The following is an 18488-nucleotide window of genomic DNA, read 5'->3' as shown; positions in this document are numbered from 1 at the left end:
TCCCAAAGAGGCAGGGAAATTAGCGTTTATGATGGTGCCAAAAATAACCAAGCATTCCGCGGAACTGTGGACTCCAGCACAACAATAATTTTTAAAACTCCTGAGGTCAAGTTGGTTCCTCGGAAGACGCTGCTCCATGTTACTAGCAGACAAAAGACGTTCAAGGTCGTGACACACCTTGCATCAGTGGACCTTGGGCACTGCCTGGATCAGACTGGGTCAGCAGAACCAGGAGGGGGATCAGATCTTGATGGCACCTCCCTACGTGGTGGCCTGTGGTCTTCAGAGAAACAAATGAAGCCTGTCGAGTGGAAAAGAAACACTCCAGGGCAACCGGGATCTTTGAAAGGGAAGTCAACGGTTCTCACATCATCCGGGAACAACAGCTACCCCTGAGAAAAGCCACCTGCGCATCGTGGCACTGAAATTTCAAAAGCAAGTCTTATCTCCCAACTTAGGAGAAAACCCTCCCCGCCCACTGGGCTCAGGGGGCTAGTGAATACATTAGCCAAGAAGGCTGCCATGCCAGGGCTGAGAGAGCTCCCTCACCTGGAAAACACACTTAAAGGAACCTCAGCCTGTTCTTCCCTCCCCCGGTGGCCGACAGTAGCTCGACCTCCCCGGTTCTCCACCTGCTTGTCAAGGAGACAAATTCAACTGCCGCCTCACCACCCCGCCTGCACCCCCAGCAAAAGGGAAAGACTGCAGAAATGCTCAGCAATCCTCAAAAGTAACAGAACCGCTACAGGAATTCACAACGGCTGGACACTGACATGTCCCCCGGGGGGGAAAACTAGGCAGGGGGGACCCGGAATCCCACCACTGCCAAGCCCTGAGGAGTTCATCTGTCACCCATCCATGACCCTCGCTTGTTTTATTTCTCAACACTGAAATACAGGAACTTAAGGTCTCAGAATTTACCCTGACGCTAGACCTACCCCCCCCCCCGCCCCGCCCCCCGAACAGAAAATAATGATGGTCATTGTGATGGAATCGTTTCAAATGAGAAACAGACTAATTCGTCCCTCTCCTAACCCACAACTTCAACTGTGCGCACGCGGAAGATAAGACAACCATGAAGTCCAATCGAAAACACCCTCTCTCTGACCTTCCACAGAACTTGTAAATGCGCGGTCTGCAAGGCAGGAGGGCGTCACGGCCCCAGACACCTGGACGGGCAAGTCTCCAGCCACCAGACACCTGGACGGGCAAGTCTCCAGCCACCAGACACACGGTCCTGCTAAGAAGTCTGTCACACGTGGAACGCTCGACAGGAGCATGCCTTCAGACAACGACAGGGGAGAAAAGCATCTTCATTTTTTCTCCCAGAAGGCAGACTTTGCAGCATCGTGTGCCTTCGTAAAAGCAAGCTCAATGTGTCAGCCAGACAGTCAGAGGGAGAAGAACAGGAGAAAGAAATGTGATCCTCACGGTCATGGGGCTTGCAGCAAAACCACCCCAGCCCGCAAGGAGCAACGGTCTACCATTGGATCTGGAAGTCCAAGGGCAGGGCGCCCTTCCTCTCACAAACAGGAGCTTGAGGGCAAAGCTGAGGCAGCCACAGTTTCCATAGGGACCTGTTGGGGAGACTTAGCTGTTTGGCATGGCATCAGCTCAGAGGTGTTGAAAGAAAAACCTGTTATTAGGTGTCCTGGACCCAGGGGACCCAGTGGCCATCTGTGGGCTCCGGTGGGAACCAGGATAAAGGACGATTGAACAGTGAGCCAGGCACAAGCCCTGCTTATGACTCACTTCAATCCTTGGTTGACTTTGGGGCGTTTCCAGAACATTGTCTGCACTGCGATTGGGCAGGGCTCCTAAAAGCCAGACTCTAGTCCAAAAGCAGGTTAAGATGTCGAAAAGAAAATAGTCCCTTCCCCTTCAGCCCTTTGCCCCGTAATTTCCTTTTAACACCCAAGGTCTCACATCTGGATGGAGAAAATAACTGCCAACCCAAGACCTCTTTTTACTCCTCTAAAGCAAAGCAATTGTGAACTTGACATTATCAACCAGATAAATCCAACTTAATGGGAACGTTCAGTGGCCAAGGACAAGCTGCCAAGAGCAAAGTATTAGGTTGGCAGAGTTTAAATGACTTAACATCCAATGCCAGCACTAAATCAGGAATTGCTGAGCATTTGGTAGGGAGTTATAAATCAAGGATTATGAAACGGGAGTTGAAGAAACAGCCTAATCCAACGTGGAAAATGCTTTCGCTCCCAACTTCCCTTTGAAGGCCGGCCTCTCCTGCCAAACTATAAACATCTCACTTCCTGGAGGAAACGCCAGGCCACTTCAACTTGAAATCAAGGACCCGCGGAGTACATTCAAGATCCTCACAAACATCCAGCAAGTACACAAGCTCGGCCAGCCTCTTCTGCTCCCCAAGTGGAGTGCGGAGACCCAACCTCCGACGCACCAGGCGGACCAAATGATTGGGGCGCTTTGGATAGATGCACGCGGTCCTGTTGCCAAGATGGAGAATTTCACTGAACCGAAAACGAAAAGCCTACAGTTTCCATTGCTTGAGTTTGACTGAATGCAAAAATCCTCCCAAGAAGGATCCGCGCCCAAGATGACCTACCGTCAGTTTCGGTTCCATCTCCAAATTCTGGGGTGGCGACTCCACCATAGTGTTTCTTAACAGGGTCACTTTATACAAGAGCTGGTTTTCTAAAACTGTGGACTCTCGCACGGCCCGGCCGCCCTAGTGGCAGGAGGGAGGTACTACACAAAGTTGTGAGCCGCCCATGGGCGTTAAGACCGTAAGACCTAGCGCGGCTGAGCCGTCTTGCCTTGCAAGGGACAGAAAATGAAACTTCTGCAGCCTTCCCTTGGCACACACCTTCCCTGCTCAGTCCCATGAACTAAGCCGCGAGCCGCGGCCAACCATAAATTAGCTCTGCCACTATTCTACTCATCCTACAGACTTAAAAAACAACAACAACCACCACCACCAAGTTGTAACCCGACTTTCACGGCTTCTATCGAGAATACTTTTTATTATACAGGTATTGTATACACAATAATTATCTGGGGGACGTTTACAGACGTGGAGTTCAATTCCAAACCTCCATTCCACCCCCACACACGGTACCGCACACCCATCTTCCGGTTCAGCATGATGGGAACGAGACCCAAAGTTATTGCTTTTGAACAGTTTCAATTAAATAGACTCTTCCGCATCAAGAACAGAGCCTAGACCCTCTTAATTCTTAATACCCTGCGTACCTATGAATAAAGCCTAAATTAGTGTTTTAGATTACCCCATCACCTTTCAAAGTTAATATTAAAATCGAACCCATTTGTCAAAAAGTCTCAGGAAGTGCACCCATATTTACAGACCCCATTAAATTACGCATAAATAACATCTGTACACTCAACGCACAGTTTTCTCAAAATACAGAGCCTCCTATGGGACATGGTGGTGGCGGGCAGCCAAAAAAAAAAAACAAAAAACAAAACAAAACAAAACAAAAAAAACGCTTCATGCCTACCCTTTTCAAGTTTACTCAAAACACCAAAATGTGAAATAAATATGCAAATAAAGCTTCAGTACCTTAAAGGAACATGTCATTTCCGAGTCTCCCATTTGAAGAGTTAACTCTCTGAGTTAAAAAAAAAAAAAAAAAAAAAAAAGAAAAAGAAAAAAAGACAGCAAAAGAAAACACAAAATCATCAGCAGGCTTCATTTCTACAAGTTTCGTAAAAACCCAAAGAGCCCCTTGTAAACAAGGGGTTTGTGTGTCAAATACCAGCTATTAATAAGCTGGTTGCTGAGCAGAGAGGATCTTTGCTTCCTACTGTATGCAGGATTTGACATCTCAAGAAGCTAGAAGCCGGATAAATACTTTGTTTAGATAAATCTTTAGTGGACGCCAGAAGCCAACCATTACCTTAACACTGCAAGTTACCGTTGATGTGAATGGCCATCGATCAGATATTTGAACAGCTACGCGTGTGGGTTTTCTCGTGAGCCCGGGGATTTAAAAGGTTCTAAAACTTGTAGCACCACTTTCAGAGAAAACAATGGGTCTCAAAAGAATCAAACAATACTTGTCACCTTCCAGTGACTTGTCCAGAGTCAAGGAGACGCACACTTCAGCGCTACAGAAATAACACTAAGGAATCCAGGAGGGCACGTAAACGATCCAGGAATCACTGGAGGCCTTTTTAATGGGAAGGTGGGTAACCAACTGTCCCCAGGCAAGAGGGGTTCCCAGTCTGTCCGGGTCGAGAACGCCTTTGGAGGCCTTTTTCCCTCCAGACTCTTCGGCCCCGTGGCTCACTCCCGTCTTACTTCCGGAGCTTCTCCATTTTCTCCAGGGTTTTGCTGGAATCAGCCGGACTCTGGTCCCCGGGGTTCATATAGGATTTGTCTAGGACTATCAGGGCTTCTTTTATGTAGTTCTGCACGGCAGACACAGCGGCACAGATCGCCTGGCTGCCAAACCCGTGGGTAATCAGGCTGAAATGAGACAGGCAGTTCTGGATGTTCGTCTCCAAGACCGGGGTGGGTCGGTTGTTCCCGTTGGGCGTTCGGTCTTGATTGAGAAGGTCTGTGAACTCTTTACACACTTGCCTGTGAAGACAGCGCATACCTGTGAGCTCAGTCTGGCTCTTGACAGGTAAAGGGGACAGAGCCAAATCGCCCTGAGGAGGACACCCCAGGAGGCAATCAGAACACGTGGCCGCACCAGAGAAACAGACAGACTTTGATACTAACAGTGGAGCTAAATTGTACTTAGCACCTATTTTGTGCCAGGCCCGGAGCTAAACTCCATCAAGCACTATCTTCCTTAATCCTCACTGCAATTAGGAAAGGTAACAGGATTAACCCCCGTCAAAACGCCAAGGTCACCGGGACTACTGAAAGAGGTGGAGTCCGGATTTCCAGCCCAGAGGTATCGGGATAGCCCTTTATTTGGTGCAGCTCGGTACCAGTTTCTTCAAGAACACGGAGAATCACGTTGCCCCGAAACTCGCCCTTTGCACACCCTGGTTCACCGTTGCCCCATTTCCTGACTGTACGATTTCTGCTTCATTTACCGTCATTTCATGGATTCATTTTTATGTTTATTCATTTTTGAAAGACAGAGAGAGACAGAGCACAAGCAGGGGTGGGGGGCAGAGACGGGGGTGGGGGAGGACACAGAATCCGAAGCAGGCTCAGGCTCTGAGCTATCAGCACAGAGCCCCACGCGGGGGCTCGAACCCACGAACCGCAAGATCATGACCTGAGCCAAAGTCGGACGCTCAACAGACTGGGCCACCCAGGGGCCCCTTTTACCGTCATTTTAAAATCCATTCACTGTCGGCTTTCTAGGAGAAACCTTGCAGCTGCATGAAGCAGGGTTTGAGACAAAGTTTGTCCACACATCTCCTACAAATCCAACTGGATCGTGACATGTAAAAAACAGAAGGGGCACCTGGGTGGCTCAGTCGGTTAAGCGTCCGACTTCGGCTCAGGTCCATGATCTCCGTCTGAGTTCCGACCCCGTGTCAGGCTCTGTGCTGACAGCTCAGAGCCTGAAGCCTGCCTCGGATTCTGTGTCTCCCTGTCTCTCTGCCCCTTCCCCACTCACAGTCTCTCTGTCTCAAAAAATAAATAAACGTTAAAAAAAAATTTTTTTTTAAGCATAAAAAAATCTCATCAGGAGGCAGAAGGCACCCAATCTTTACTGGATGTGACAAAACAAATTGTTTTCAACACATTTTTGTAAGATATGGAGACACCATAATGAACGGGTAGTGTAACTACTTTGAGCTGAATAACTGAGCAGCTCCAAACAGCCACTACTAATCAACACATTCATTTTATTTATTCTTCCAAATCCTCCCGAAGAGTTAACCCATCTGACGTGTCCAAAAAAGCCCTCTTGTCAGTTCCTTTCGCTCCACACCCTTACTTAAGTGCGGGCTCCTTTCCCAAGCCCCGGGGACTACACTGGCCCCCCAACTTCAACATGAGGGCATCCAGCCATCGCTTTCAAGTCTGGATACTCACTGTGCCGCCAGAAGCATGTTCTTCCTCGCGGCCATCTCATTCCGCCCTCCAAGATGAGGTCTGGTTAGATACTCCGCCACTGGTTTACTGGGGAATTCGGCTTCACAGACATAGGCAAAGTCCCGAGCCAAATGCACAGCCTCCCCTAGAATAATCAGCAACGGCAACAGACTTAGGAGGTCTCCCTTTCCTCTTCTGCTAACCCAGACAGCCCGGCCCCCCAGTCACTCTGCATTTTAAAATGAAATTACACACCAGGAAAACAATCCGGCGAGCAAATAGAACTCCCTGGGTTCACTCCCCTAGGAACTGAGGAGGAAATCCTACCATGTGTGGGGGGAAAAAAAGACCCTGAATTTTTTCACTGCCCTCCAACAGTGCTAACCAGTCTTCGACCCAACTCAGATTCTTGACACACCCATGCTTTCTCTGGATTATAAAAGCTCTCATTGTGGACACAAGGGAAATGCTAAAAGACAAGCATCTCTGACAAAAGCCGATGGGGCACTTCTCTTTATGAAACTGGGATGAAGTCTTTGACGTAGAACCTTCTTTTTAACTTAGGGTGCCCCATTACTGAAGGAGGCAAGTCTCTAGAATGTTTAAGAAAAGAAAGGCATGCGTTTCCATTGGAAATGTTTAGGGCCCCAACTACCGACTTGGACTACTCACCCCCTTTTGTCCCAATCATGGGACGAACATGGGACGAAGAGAGGGAGAGGCAAAACCAAGGGGGCTCATCTCTGACCAGAGATGCCAGGTCCTGGCTGCCCCGTGGGCGGCTGGCAAGAGCTTTGCAGAAACCCAGATAGTGGCACCCCTCCCACCCCCACCCCCAGGCTTCCACCTGCCTCCCCAGACTTACTAAATCAGAATCTGAGAACCATTGTTCTAGCACACACTTTCTCATTCAAGCACCCCTGCCCGGCTGGTCAGAAAACCTAGCGGAGCCCCATTTAGGTGCCACGCACGCAGAACCCACCATTCTCCATGCAGGACAGCTGTTCTCCAACAGGCAGCTAGCAGGCAGCTCCTTTCTCCTGGCCCTGACCCCCAAAGACACCCGTAAAAAGGTAGAGCGGGGCTCTGCCAAGTCGCTTTCGGCACCGCAGTCGCGCCATGAGACCAGGGACAGACAGTGTTCAAAAGATTGCCTGGCTGCCGGGAGACCACCCCTCATTGGCTCCCCCTGCCCTTAGCCGGAGCCCAGCGCCCTGCTGATTGGGCAAGGGCTGGAGGCTGCTCCAGGCTTTGGGAGAAGCCTCCCCACGTTCCACTGGGCAACAATGAGCTGGTTTTTCTAAAAAATATATATATTTCACTTTTCCCTTGCCCCCTCCCCTTTATTTTTTAAAGGCTGTAATTGCATTCTTGGCTCCCTTCCAGATTGGGGGTAGGGGCCCATTCAAGAAATGAAAATGTTACATCCTACTATTTCAGGTCGGGGGAGAGGGGCCCCACTAATTTTTTTTTTTCCCATGGGGGAAATGAACAAAGGACTTGTGAATTGCCTATGCAAAGGCTTTTCTCTTCACCGACCACAATCCTGATAGTCCCCAGCTACCAAAGCTAGAAACGGGGCTTCTTCCCACCAATACATAACCAACCAGCTTTTGAAAGGTGTACCCGTTGATCGACTGCATCTTTCAAAAACTGGTTCACTTCTAGGAAATGTCCCAACACCCTACGGTGTGAATTCTTCGGTCTGGGAAACCCATTCCTATTTAATAATGATTTGCTGGAGAACCCAGAACAGGATGGCTAAGCAGGCAGGTATTTAAATGTTAACTTCTTTGATAAAAATTACTGTGATTCATTGCAATGAACTCGGGACAAATCACTTTCATCTCTCAACTGGTGACAGGGCTGTTTTTAAGCTTTTCTTCAGAGTAGCATTAAAGACACAAACAACCTAGCAACATATTAAAACATCACCAAACAAAAGCAAAACCCCACTGACCTTCTACCAAGGACGTCAGGAGGGTAACGTGGGCAGCTTTCCGTCTCCCGGCGGGAAGATTCAACCCAATCTTGTCCAACTTCTCCCGCAAGGACCGGCCTCCATTTTTAGATTTGGCTCTGAGTCAAAAGAAAAGTGAACTGTGGCTCTTCTCTAGAAATCACACTTTCGTATTCTCCATCCTTCAAATGCTACCAAAACTGAAATCTGTCCAAGAGTATCTACATTATGTGGGTCGCAATCAAGTGAAACAGGGAGTCCCTCATTTAATTAATGCCTGTAAAATTCAAACATCTTTCTTAACAGCCACATTCTTTCCCCCCAGTCACAGAACATTGCAAGGATGCTGGAGCAGATAAATGTTCACTGCTAAAAACTGTGGCAGCCCCCCAAGTCCCCTGGGGTAGCAAACCCCATGGAGCTCCTCTCCCCCTAATAGGGACGCCACCATCTCATAAAGGAATCAAATTCTAACCAAATGATAATTTGCTGGCGTGTTTTAGCACTTCCTTCTGCATCTGGCACTTTCTAAAAGAGAAGGAATGTACTAAAACTCTGAGCCGATTAGAATTCAGTGTTAGGTATGAAAGTTACATAAATGTTAAAAATATCTCCTTGGTTCTTTTGGGTTGTACACCAACCCAACCACCGTGCCCAGAATGTGCCCCCATGTACCTTCTGAGAACACCTCCCAGTAACGAGGCGTTTAAGCACTCAGGCGGGGACAATCGCCTCTGGACCTCAGCAACTGTCACTTTGTATTTAGACGTGGAGCTGAGGAGGGACAGTCTTCCAGGGACCGAGCAGAAGACCTCGCTGGGATTCATCACAGCCCCTACCAGCTCCTTCTGACAAGGGAGACTCAGCGGATTCTTGGTCATTGAAATGGGACCTGTGAATGAAGATTAGACGTGGCAGTCCCCGAGAGCTGCGTTTACGAGAAAGGGACCTTTTCAAACCTCTAACCCGAGCTGAAAGAGCTCTTTAAGCAAACAGCGTTGTGTGTTGGGCTACATAAACTGCAAGCAGATTTTTTTTTTAAGTCCAATTCTTCAAAGATAATCGAATCTGAAATTCACAAGTTAACACCTTGCAAAGCTAATTAGTCATGACCCCAAGCGTGGAGGGTTTTCATTTTCTAGCCACTGTTAAAATGTGTTTAATTAGAACACTGGTTTTCAGAAGACTGCTTCAATCCTACATACATGGGGATTTTTTCCTTCCTCTGTCTAAGAACCACCAAAATCACCCGTCACGCGCGGATCCTTTGCTGAAACCTTTCGGTGCAGCTGATCACGGTAAATTTAAAAATACAAACAAACCTGCCCTGTTACGAGTTTCCTGGGAAATTCGGTTTATTTTCTGAGCTGTTCTTCAAAAACCATTTCCCAATTGATTTCAAGGAGTTTAACTTCAAGTAGCAGACCACAACTCCCTTTCATTTAGGGCCACTCCATCTTCAAAACAGCCAAACCGGCAATCCCTCAGTCTGTAACTTAATTTCTTGAGACACTCCCCCCTCCCCCCCATCCAATTTTCCAAATCCCCTCCCCCACTATCTTGCATAAACCCAGACTCCGGCAGATCGTCCCACTCCGGTCCTTTGAAGGCTGTCTATCTGGTAGGCCAAACTGTTTCAGAACCTCTTCTTGCAGGTCAGAATTGGGGATCCTTGCCACATGCATTTATGAAACGGGAAATTCAATCATCCACTCAACAACTGCCACGGCACCAGCCACCCAACCAAGGTGTGTGGTCTGATTTTTTTCCAAATTAAGTCAGTGTTAAAACTCACGCTGGAAGACTAACACTGTAAAAACACCATGAAATTCAAGGGGCCCTAGTCTCCAAGAGAACACTATCGAGCAACAAATCCGAAGAGTTTTACCACCAGCCCCTTTCATTTAGCTCCAAAAGCGATGCCTTCTTCTTTCTCCTAAAAGCCTATGTTCCTCCAGCCAACCCCCGCCCCCTCCTCCATCGGCCCCTTCCCTATCACAACTGTCCCAAGGTGGCCACCAAATGCCCCCAACCTTGCCAGGCGAGGTGCGGCCCTGGGAGGAAAAAAGTTTGCTCTAGCTGCCTACCTTTGCGAATAACAGTCTGATCATGCAGGAGCAGGTGCTGGTCCTCGACATTCTGGGGGAGAAACGACAAAGTTCCCCTTAAGTTCCGGGGAGGCCGGGCAGGGGGGAGGAGAGGCTGGGGGGCAAACAGGTCCGGGCAGGAGGGGCAAGAGCCGAGGCGCCGCTCACCTGCACCTCCTCCATCTGGTGCGCCATGTCGTGGAGCCCCAGGTTCTCGGCCAGGCCCGCGGCGTCCAGGGCGTGCGCGTGGGGCAACAGCAGGTCGGAGCGACGGTAGGCATCCCTGCGGGCGCTCATGGCGCCACCCTCGAGCCCGGAGAGATGGGGTAGCAGGCCGGCCGGGCGCCCGTGGTGCGAGGGCAGGCCAGCCCCCTCCTGGCTCTGGCGACCCGGCCAGGCCTGCTGCTGGCTGCCGGTGGGCGCCGGCTGGTGCAGGGGGTTGATGGCAGCGGCGTAAGCTTCTCCCAGATGCGAGTAGGGGTCGGCCGACTGCGAGTAAGCCAACTGCTGGTAGGGCGGTGGAAAGTAGGGTGGTGGCTGGTACTCGGCGACTCCGGTATGAGAGAGGGGCGGCGCGGGGCTGTAGAGGTGCTGCCCCGCGGAGGAGAGGTGGGGGAGGCGCGGGTTCCCATTGCTGCTCGCGTCGTGGCGATCCTGGGTGAGAGAAGCAGAGACCCCGCTAGTACGAAACCCCGCTACTGCGAAGTGGCTGCAGCCGCTGCGCTGAGCCGTGCGTCCCCCGGGACCCGACTCGTGGGGCCTGCCCTCCGCCCAGAGAGCACCCAGAGGCGCCATGCGCCGGAGGATTCGTTGCGAACTGCCAGCCCGCGGAGGAAAGAGGCTTCGAAAGACCTGGGGGAACTCGCTCTCAAAGCCCGGCGGCGAAGGCCTGGGAGGTCGGACGCCCGGGGCGCTCTGAAGAGCCGGATCCGAACCCCACGTCTTGGGCCAGGAGTAGCTGAGGCCCGGGCCCGGGGAGGAAGTCGGCATGCTGTAGGCACCGTGAGGACTAAGCTCACTCACTAGCCCGCACATGTCGGCGGCGCCAGACGAAAAGAACGTGGGGAAGCTGCAGACGCGGATAAAGCGCACGAAGCGGGAAGTGCGCATCTTCCCCGCCCCAGGGACCCTCCCTTCCACGCCCTCAGGACAAAGACCTCCGGGCAAGTGACGCTCCCCGGCAGGCCGGCCACCCAAGGCCGCCCGAGGAACTCGGGGAGGAACGCCTCGCGGCCAGGGCTGCTCCCCACCCCACTCCGCCCCAGCTAGCTGGGTCCAGACCGAGCGGGGAACACCCAGTGGGGCCGCCCTGCCGGGCCACGGTCAGGATCCGCACAAACCGGGGCAGAGGGGGAGAACTAAGGACCCCGAATATTGGGCAGCCTCGCCTGCGCACGTCCCTCGCCTCAAGGCTGTCCGACCTAATTCTTCAAGGACTCGTCTCCCTGGGTTCGCGGGGTCACAGGGGTGGCGGGGAACTAGGAGAAACGGGCGCTGTCGCCCCCTAGCGGAAGTGCCCGGGCCCGCCAACAGGGGCAGCCCCAGGAGGTCCCGCGGGCGCGCGGCCCCCCGCCCCCGTCGCCCCCCAGCCCGGGCTCCCCTCTGGCAGCGCCCGGGCACACACCTCCCGCCGCCCGCGTCTTCCTCTTCCCGCTCGCCGCCTGCCTCCCTCCCACTCTCCGAAACTCTAGCTCAACCTGTCGGACTGGCGGGAGCACCCCCGAGCGCTCACGCCCCCATCAGCCCTCCCCCCCCCCCCCCCCGGCGCTCCCCAGCCCCCACTTCTCTGGAGAGCCAAACTTCGGTTGTTTTCTGGTTTCCCCGAGGAGTTAGCGGGGCAGGTGACAAGCCCGCCGCGGAGGGTACTCTGCAAGGGTGTCGCCGGCAGGTCGCCTCATCTGACCCCTCGGGACGGAGATCTCGTGCGTAAAAGCCACGTCTAGGCGTTGTAGACGGGGCGCTCTTCCGAGGAAAGGGAAAGAAGGGCTGTTTTGCTTCGCACGAAACCGACCGGTAAGCTCTGTGGGTAAGGATCTGCCGGTCTCCTTCCAGGCCCTGTTCCGGAGGGTGGTTTGGGGAAGGGCCCGATTCAGGAAGAGGGCCCGGGAGAAACGGACTAAGGGGCGTCCGCAAAAGCGGACCCCGTCCCCTCGAGGGGCAGAGGCTGCTGCCTGCTCGCTGCGCCCGCGCCCGGACCCCGGTCGGTGGGTCCCCGCCTCCCGGGCTGGACTCGGGCGGGGCCGGGCTGCGCCCCTGCACCCAGCTCACCTCGCAGTCTTCTTCATACTTGACATTATCGGTTATTTTCCACAACATGGCGTCCGGCGTCCCCCAAAACAGTCGCCAGTTAAATCCAGGCTCCCCCCACCCCCCGAGCGGTAAATCCAAAATGGGGGTCACGGTGGCTGGGCGTCCGCCGCCGCCCCCGCCACGCGAGGGCCTCGCTTGTCCCGGTCACTGGACGCGCATCGGCGGCTCCGCGAGCGTAGATGCGGCCGCCGCGCGCGTAGAAGCCGCTGCCGGGGACCCGGGAAGCCGCGCCCGCACTGTGTGTCCCGGCAATAGCCGGGGGACCCGGGCTCCTTAATGAGAAGGAAATTATCATAACTCCTCCCCGGGGGCCGGCACGAAGGCCCCGGCGCCGGGCGGGGCAGCCCCCAGCCAGTCCCAGCCTAGCTCCGCCCTGCACCCCGGCGGGGCGCCGCGCCGAGACCCGCGCCGCGGGGGGCGAGGAGGGGGAGGCGAGCGGGCGTGGGCACCTCTCTGACAGCCGCGGACCTGCTAGGTCGGGGTCCCCCGCCGCGCCTTCCGTCGGTCACCCCCCCCCCCCAGGCCCACACCTGAGACTGGCAGCGCTGGGGCCCCGGCTGCAAATGCCTAAGAGCCCCCCTATTTCTCCTGAAGCGCCTTCCCCCATCCTCCGAAAGACGTGGTCACCTGCGGTTAAGAGACCTCGCGTTGCGGGCATCTCAGCAGCTGGGGTCCCCCTTAGAGCCTGAAATGCCTCACCCACCCACTCACGGAGACTTAAATTGGGCTGGGACCTCGCAGCCGGAGCCCCAAGCCCTCCGAGAGACGCCTCCCCTTCCTTCTCTCTCCGCGGTCACAGCGCCGGCCCATTCCTCCGAGGGGCTGGAGGAGGGAAGGCCTTCTGGGGAGTCTGCCCCGAGCGCCAGGGGGCGGGCGGGCCTCCACCAGCCGCAGAGTCTGGGACAACGGCGTCCGGCTGCCATCGCCCGGAGCTGCATCTCCGCCGCAGACTGCGGCCGGGGGTCACCCGCGCTCCCTCGCCCAGCCCTGCCCAGCCCTGCCCAGCCCTGCCCAGAGCGCCGGCTCGGCAGATGCCTCCGACGAGCCGGACGCTCAGAAGACTCAACTCACCCGGGGAAAGAGGTGCGGGGCGGGAGACAACCCGAGCGCCACGCGCGGGGGGTGGGGGGTGGGGGGGCAGGGGGGAGGGAGAAGGTGGGAGAGGAGGGAGGGGCCAGAGGGGGACCCCGCTGGAGGGGTGAGTACCCCCCGTTCTGCAGACGCAGGACGAAAACGAAACTCGAGTATAAACGCTGCCTCCTCTCGCCCCAGGATTTATTCGCCACCAAACTTGAATGCAATGTGCAGTTGTTTAAAAATTTTAAAGAAACGAAATCCATTGGCCGAATGACTGTAACTGATCTTTTTCACTGCAAGGGGAAAGTCGCTAATGTTCAAGGGCGAATTTTGCTGGGACGTCCCAGCTGGCTGCGGGATCGGAATTTAAACATTCCGAGAGAACCGGAGAAGGGGATCCCTTCCATCTGATTCCGAATCCGGATTCTGCAGTAATTAATGCCCATCAGTGCAGTGCCCGGGGCCTGGGCCCGGGAGTGGACGCTACCCCCCGTCTACAGAACGACTGCACACACCGCCTTCCTGCTCCTTCTCGGGTTTATTTGGGCTTTGGCATTTCTCTAGACCCAGGTGGACCTAAAATAAAATTAAGAACTGGAACAAAAATAGGCGTCCTCCAAGTGAAACGTCCTCTCTTGCCTTAGAGGAGGTAGAGCCAAGGGGATGCTCCTACCAAATGTGAGGACAAAACCTGGGGGGCTTTTCAGGACTTTGCACTAAGAAGTGACGCCTGGAGCAGCAGCGTACCTGATATTGGGGGGCGGGGGGACAGGAAGGGGGACACCTGTGCCACGCAAGAACGGGACACCTGCACAGCAGGACGTGGAAGGTTAGGGTCCCAGGGACACGCACACACCCCAGAGGGAGAATGTGGCACCCCCTTCGGGGCGTTCCAGACCCCAGGGCCGTGACGAGGGGCCTTCGCCACGCTGGGCCTTCCGGACTCGGGTTTGACTCAAAGACCCCGCCTGGAGTGCAGCCTGAACAAGTTGTCTCATTCACGCCGGCAACTTTACCCGTAGGCAGGTTTGGAACCCCGGCAGGGCAGGAACGGGCCAATCCCCCACCCCAGGGCCTGGCTGTCCTTCCTTCCCGCAGCAGAGCTGTGGCGAGGCAACCCGAAGGGACAGAGATTCCTCCCAGCCCGGGGGCAGAGGCAAAAGGGAGCCGATGGGCCCTGAGGGTCTGCGCGCCTCCGTTCTGGGAGCCCCAGGGGCCTAGATGTTTTCCGAACCGCTTAGCAAGGGCCGTTCATTCCCAAGGCAGCTCCCCGGACACCGGCGCGCTGCCCCCTCTCCCAGGGACACGCGTTCAAGCTAGAGCGCGACTTCCGCGCCCTGGATGGAAGGCGGGTGGAAGAAGTCCTCAATCTTCCCAGCCAGGGAGACCCGGCCCAAATACGCACACCCTCGGCTTCGGGGCCGGAGCCCCGGCACGCGCGCGCCCCCGTCGGCGTGCCGGAAGCCTCAGCTCTTCCTCGAGCTCCACTTTCCCTCTCTCTGCGGAAAGCAGGGAGGGGATGGCTCCTGCACCCGGGACAGACCTCCCTCCAAAGCCCAGGCCCCTCGCCGCATGAAGACCGGAATCTGGAGGCCGCGCCCTGGGACGGCCACCGCTCGGGAAAGGGTGCCCCCTCAGGACCCTCCGAGGCTTCGCAGCCGCCTAACTGTAAACAGAACGAGAGGATCCCGGGGACAAGCTTCACTGCACGCCACGCAAAATCCGGGATAGGGGGTGGAGGGTGGCGCGCGGCTCCCCTCTGTCGCCCCCTAGGGAGCCTACGCTCACACACACTGGAAGCCTGGACCCGGGCCCCCATCCCGCTCCGGTGGCCCAAGAAACCGGAGTCTGGAGGCGAGGAGGCGTCTGGGTAGAGGCGCAGACGGAGACCGCCGCCTCCAACTTCCCACCCCCGCAAACCAAGGAAGGCGCCCGGGCAGGTCGTGCTGGAACGGGGTTGGCCTGCGACTTCTTTTCCCGCCCCAGGGAGGGGGCGCGAAAGCGGCAGGTGGAGGCCCCCGAGCGCCCTAAGGGAACGCCGCGCAGCGCGCAAGGTGTCTGTCCCGCCCCTTGGAACCGCGTGAGCGCCGGCAGAGACCGCGGTGAAGTGGCCAGCCGGGTTAAGCAGAGCCGAAAAGCCGGGGCCTGCAGCAATCGAGGGGGGTGCCCCTCTAACCCACAGTCTCCCATCGCGGCATCGTCACCCCGAGGGCCAGACACTTGGCACCGAAGAGTACTGCGACTGTCTAAGCCCGCTAAGGTGCACGCCCTGGGGCGCCACTGCATCGTTTCACAGCCACTCCAAAATTACAGCAATAGTATAAAAATAGCAGATCGTTTTGATGGTGCGCAGAGCGACAGCCGCGCACACACGGATGCTTCTTGGCTTGCTTAACCCAGGGTCCAACCCGACTCCATTTACGGCTCCTTCTAAGCGCGCGGCTCCAGGCCCGGGGCTTGAAGGGAGGGGCTTCGCGGCCTGTAGCTTTTCCTCGCAAAACCTGCTTTTTACATATGGACAGAGAGCCGCGGAGCTGAGGGAGCCTGGAGGACCCAGGCGCGGGGCGGGGCGGGGCGGGGAGGGCCCGGGTCCGTGTCTGTCCCGGGTCGAGTCCGCGCGCTCATTCGAAGGGCGCCCGCCAAGCGCAGAGGTCGTGGGTACAGTGTCTAACTCGACCACCGCAGCCCCATTTCTCAGCAGCGTCGGGGGATTTTTGGCCGTCCAACTACCTCAAAGCCACAAACATGCCTGCTATTCGAGGCGACCTCCCTAGCCGCTCTTGGAGACCTGTTAGAGACAAGCTCGGCTCTCGCCTCCCCTGCCCCGGGGGGACCCCCGCCCTCCGGAGGCCACGCTTGGCCGCAGAATGCCTGTCACTTCTCCACTGTGTTCCAGGGCCCATTCGCCGCAGCCTAAGCGCTCGGAGCGCAGGCGGGAGGACTCAGGCTCCAGCCCGGTGTCCCCGGAGGCCTTCTCCGCTCGGCGTCCAGGAACACCACACCCCTGCAGGCCAACCGAGCCCGGCGGCCTTAACGCGTTTCTCTGGTCGCCTCCAGGCGACGAGGAGGCCCACTGTGGCCAGGCGCCCGGCGACGCGGACTCGGCTGCCGGCGCCAGAAGTGGCAGCGCCCGGGAGCCACCCCGCAGCCCCAGCGGCGCCCTCCCCACCCCGCGGGCATCCTCCCGCACGCCTCTCCTCCCTGCCGGCCTGCCCTCCGCCCGACACCTCCTTTCTCACCCTCAGGAGCTGGAAATTCATGTCGCCAGCTCTTCAGCCTCTGCGAGTTGAGCTTAGGAACAGGAGCCGGGCTGCAAGCGCTCCCCAAGGGCCGAGTCGCGTGCCGCAAAGTGCTCTGAGGTTTATTTAATTAACGGAAGGGGGAAGTAGGGAGGGGGCTTTCGATTCACAGCCAAAACCGGCTATCGCGATTGGAAGACACACCTGAAAAGGTCGTCGTTACTCCTCCCCTGCCCTCCTCCCCTTGGAAACTGTAAACTCGCCAATTGAAAAGGGTCTTCCTTGGGGTTTTGAGCGATCTTTGCGCGTCTGTGACAGGCAGACCGAGGGACGGCTGCTTCCATCACGAAATTATCGCAAATGTAGCCCACAGCTTGCTGGCAAAGGACATTTGAGATCTATTTCGTCCCCAAATCCAGATCTATTAGCATTTCCGTGAACTCTCGGCCGTCACTTCCAGCTTTGATCTGACTTCAGCTAAAACTGAACCAAGGGCAGTGGATTCCGGGGGTGGGGAGGTGGGGTGGGGGGAGAAGGGGGGGGGCGGGTTTGGGGGGGGGGGGGGTGTGTGTTCCTTTGGTGCCTGGGACATTTGCTTGCACCTAGGCCGTTCATGCTATTCACCTTAAGAACGCAGCTGGAGTGCTGTGGGTTACAAAACAAACAAAAACAAAACAAAGCATAAACCAAAAAACAGCGGGGAGCCCCGTAAAATCCAATTTTCTTAAGGAACACTGTCGACCCAAAAGTAAATGCCCTGTGTTGGCTGGATCTGCTCTTGGAACATCACGGGCGCCACTGAGATCCCCAGGACCAGCAGGAGGAGAAATTAGATTTGCAAAGAACCAGTTGTCCCCCTCCTTACCTGGGTCCTTGATGGTTTGCACACAGAACCTGCCCAGGCAACCCAAAAGGCTTTTTTTTTCCCAGGGAGGTGAGTTGAAAACTTATCCAAGATTCTTCTCCATGTGCCTTTAGAAGAAAGGAAGGGGGAGGGAAAAAAAAAACACAACAACAACAACAACCAAGGCTGAAAACCTGCAGGTTTCAACCCCACCTACTGGTAAACTCTTCCAGTTTCTCTGTTTCCCAATTAGTTTCAAAGGCACAGTTTCTTAAATGCACCAAGAGATGTTTACTGCTGGAACCATCCATGGAGATATTTTTACCCTTCTCAAAACAAAAGCTGATATAAGCACAGCCACAGTTTCGTGGGAAGGGGTTTAAACTGCTACTCTTTGCTACTGCAGCTTAGAATACAAAACTACAGGGAAACTGAGCTTGGTTGAAGATGTAACTAGGATTTTGGTCATTAATATTCTTCTGGTCTAAGATCAACACATGCTGTGCCGTTTTGGTCCTGCTATAGAAATAGCTAGAAGGCCACAGGCCACAGTTTTGGGGTAGCTGCAACCGGGCAACAGGGTGGGGCTGGGGGGAGGGGTGTGGAGAGAGAAAGGACTTTCCTTCTTTATGGTTGGCGTTTTGTTTTCCTTTGGGGAGGGGTGTGATTAATGTGTGTTGTTTTTATTGTTTTTTTCAATTTTTTTTTAACTTTCTCATTTAAGTAATCTCTACACCCAACGTGGGGCTCGAACTCATGACCCCGGGATCAAGAGTCGCTAGCATCCTGGACTGAGCCAGCCAGGCGCCCCTTAATTATTTTTTAAAATGAACACACTAATCACTGTTAACATCCTGAGTTTATTTCCGAATTTAATCCAGGTATGTTGTTGTTGTTACGTTTCTGGTCTTCTGTGTTGCTTTTGTCACTGTGTCTTAGCTTTATAATTGAAAAAAAAAAAAAA

At 55.0% G+C, this 18488-nt stretch overlaps 1 protein-coding gene across 3 annotated transcripts; it reads right to left on the bottom strand.

Annotated features, from left to right (window-relative positions):
* Positions 1 to 2964: 2964 nt before the first annotated feature.
* Positions 2965 to 16716, bottom strand: TFAP2C (transcription factor AP-2 gamma). Of its 3 annotated transcripts, none has more exons than XM_040459704.1 (7): positions 16681 to 16716; positions 10223 to 10708; positions 10055 to 10106; positions 8643 to 8859; positions 7968 to 8086; positions 6008 to 6152; positions 2965 to 4582 (listed from the first exon to the last, which is right to left on the bottom strand). In XM_040459704.1, exons 1-7 carry the CDS (start codon positions 16699 to 16701, stop codon positions 4297 to 4299), a joined length of 1326 nt encoding a protein of 441 aa, XP_040315638.1. In that variant the 5' UTR covers positions 16702 to 16716; the 3' UTR covers positions 2965 to 4296. The 3 variants fall into 3 exon arrangements, with proteins under 3 accessions (XP_040315638.1, XP_040315637.1, XP_040315636.1); XM_040459703.1 differs by lacking the exon at positions 16681 to 16716 and adding an exon at positions 12323 to 12600; XM_040459702.1 differs by lacking the exon at positions 16681 to 16716 and adding an exon at positions 10907 to 11184.
* Between the last annotated feature and the right edge of the window lie 1772 nt (positions 16717 to 18488).

Source organism: Herpailurus yagouaroundi, unplaced genomic scaffold (assembly GCF_014898765.1).
Source record: "Herpailurus yagouaroundi ecotype Mexico unplaced genomic scaffold, PumYag 246, whole genome shotgun sequence".
Lineage (NCBI taxonomy): Eukaryota > Metazoa > Chordata > Mammalia > Carnivora > Felidae > Herpailurus > Herpailurus yagouaroundi.
Note: the sequence above shows the minus strand (reverse complement) of the source record. Positions and strands in the feature narration are given on the sequence as shown.

Bases quoted from the DNA above. Each gene is read 5' to 3' on its own strand.
- TFAP2C (XM_040459702.1), bottom strand. From the start codon at position 11,164: ATGCGCACTTCCCGCTTCGTGCGCTTTATCCGCGTCTGCAGCTTCCCC. The intron at 10,107-10,222 runs GTGAGCGGCGCC...TTTCTCCCCCAG, and splicing joins ACCAGATGGAGGAGGTGCAG to AATGTCGAGGACCAGCACCT. The intron at 4,583-6,007 runs GTGAGTATCCAG...CTGTCTTCACAG, and splicing joins AACATGCTTCTGGCGGCACA to GCAAGTGTGTAAAGAGTTCA.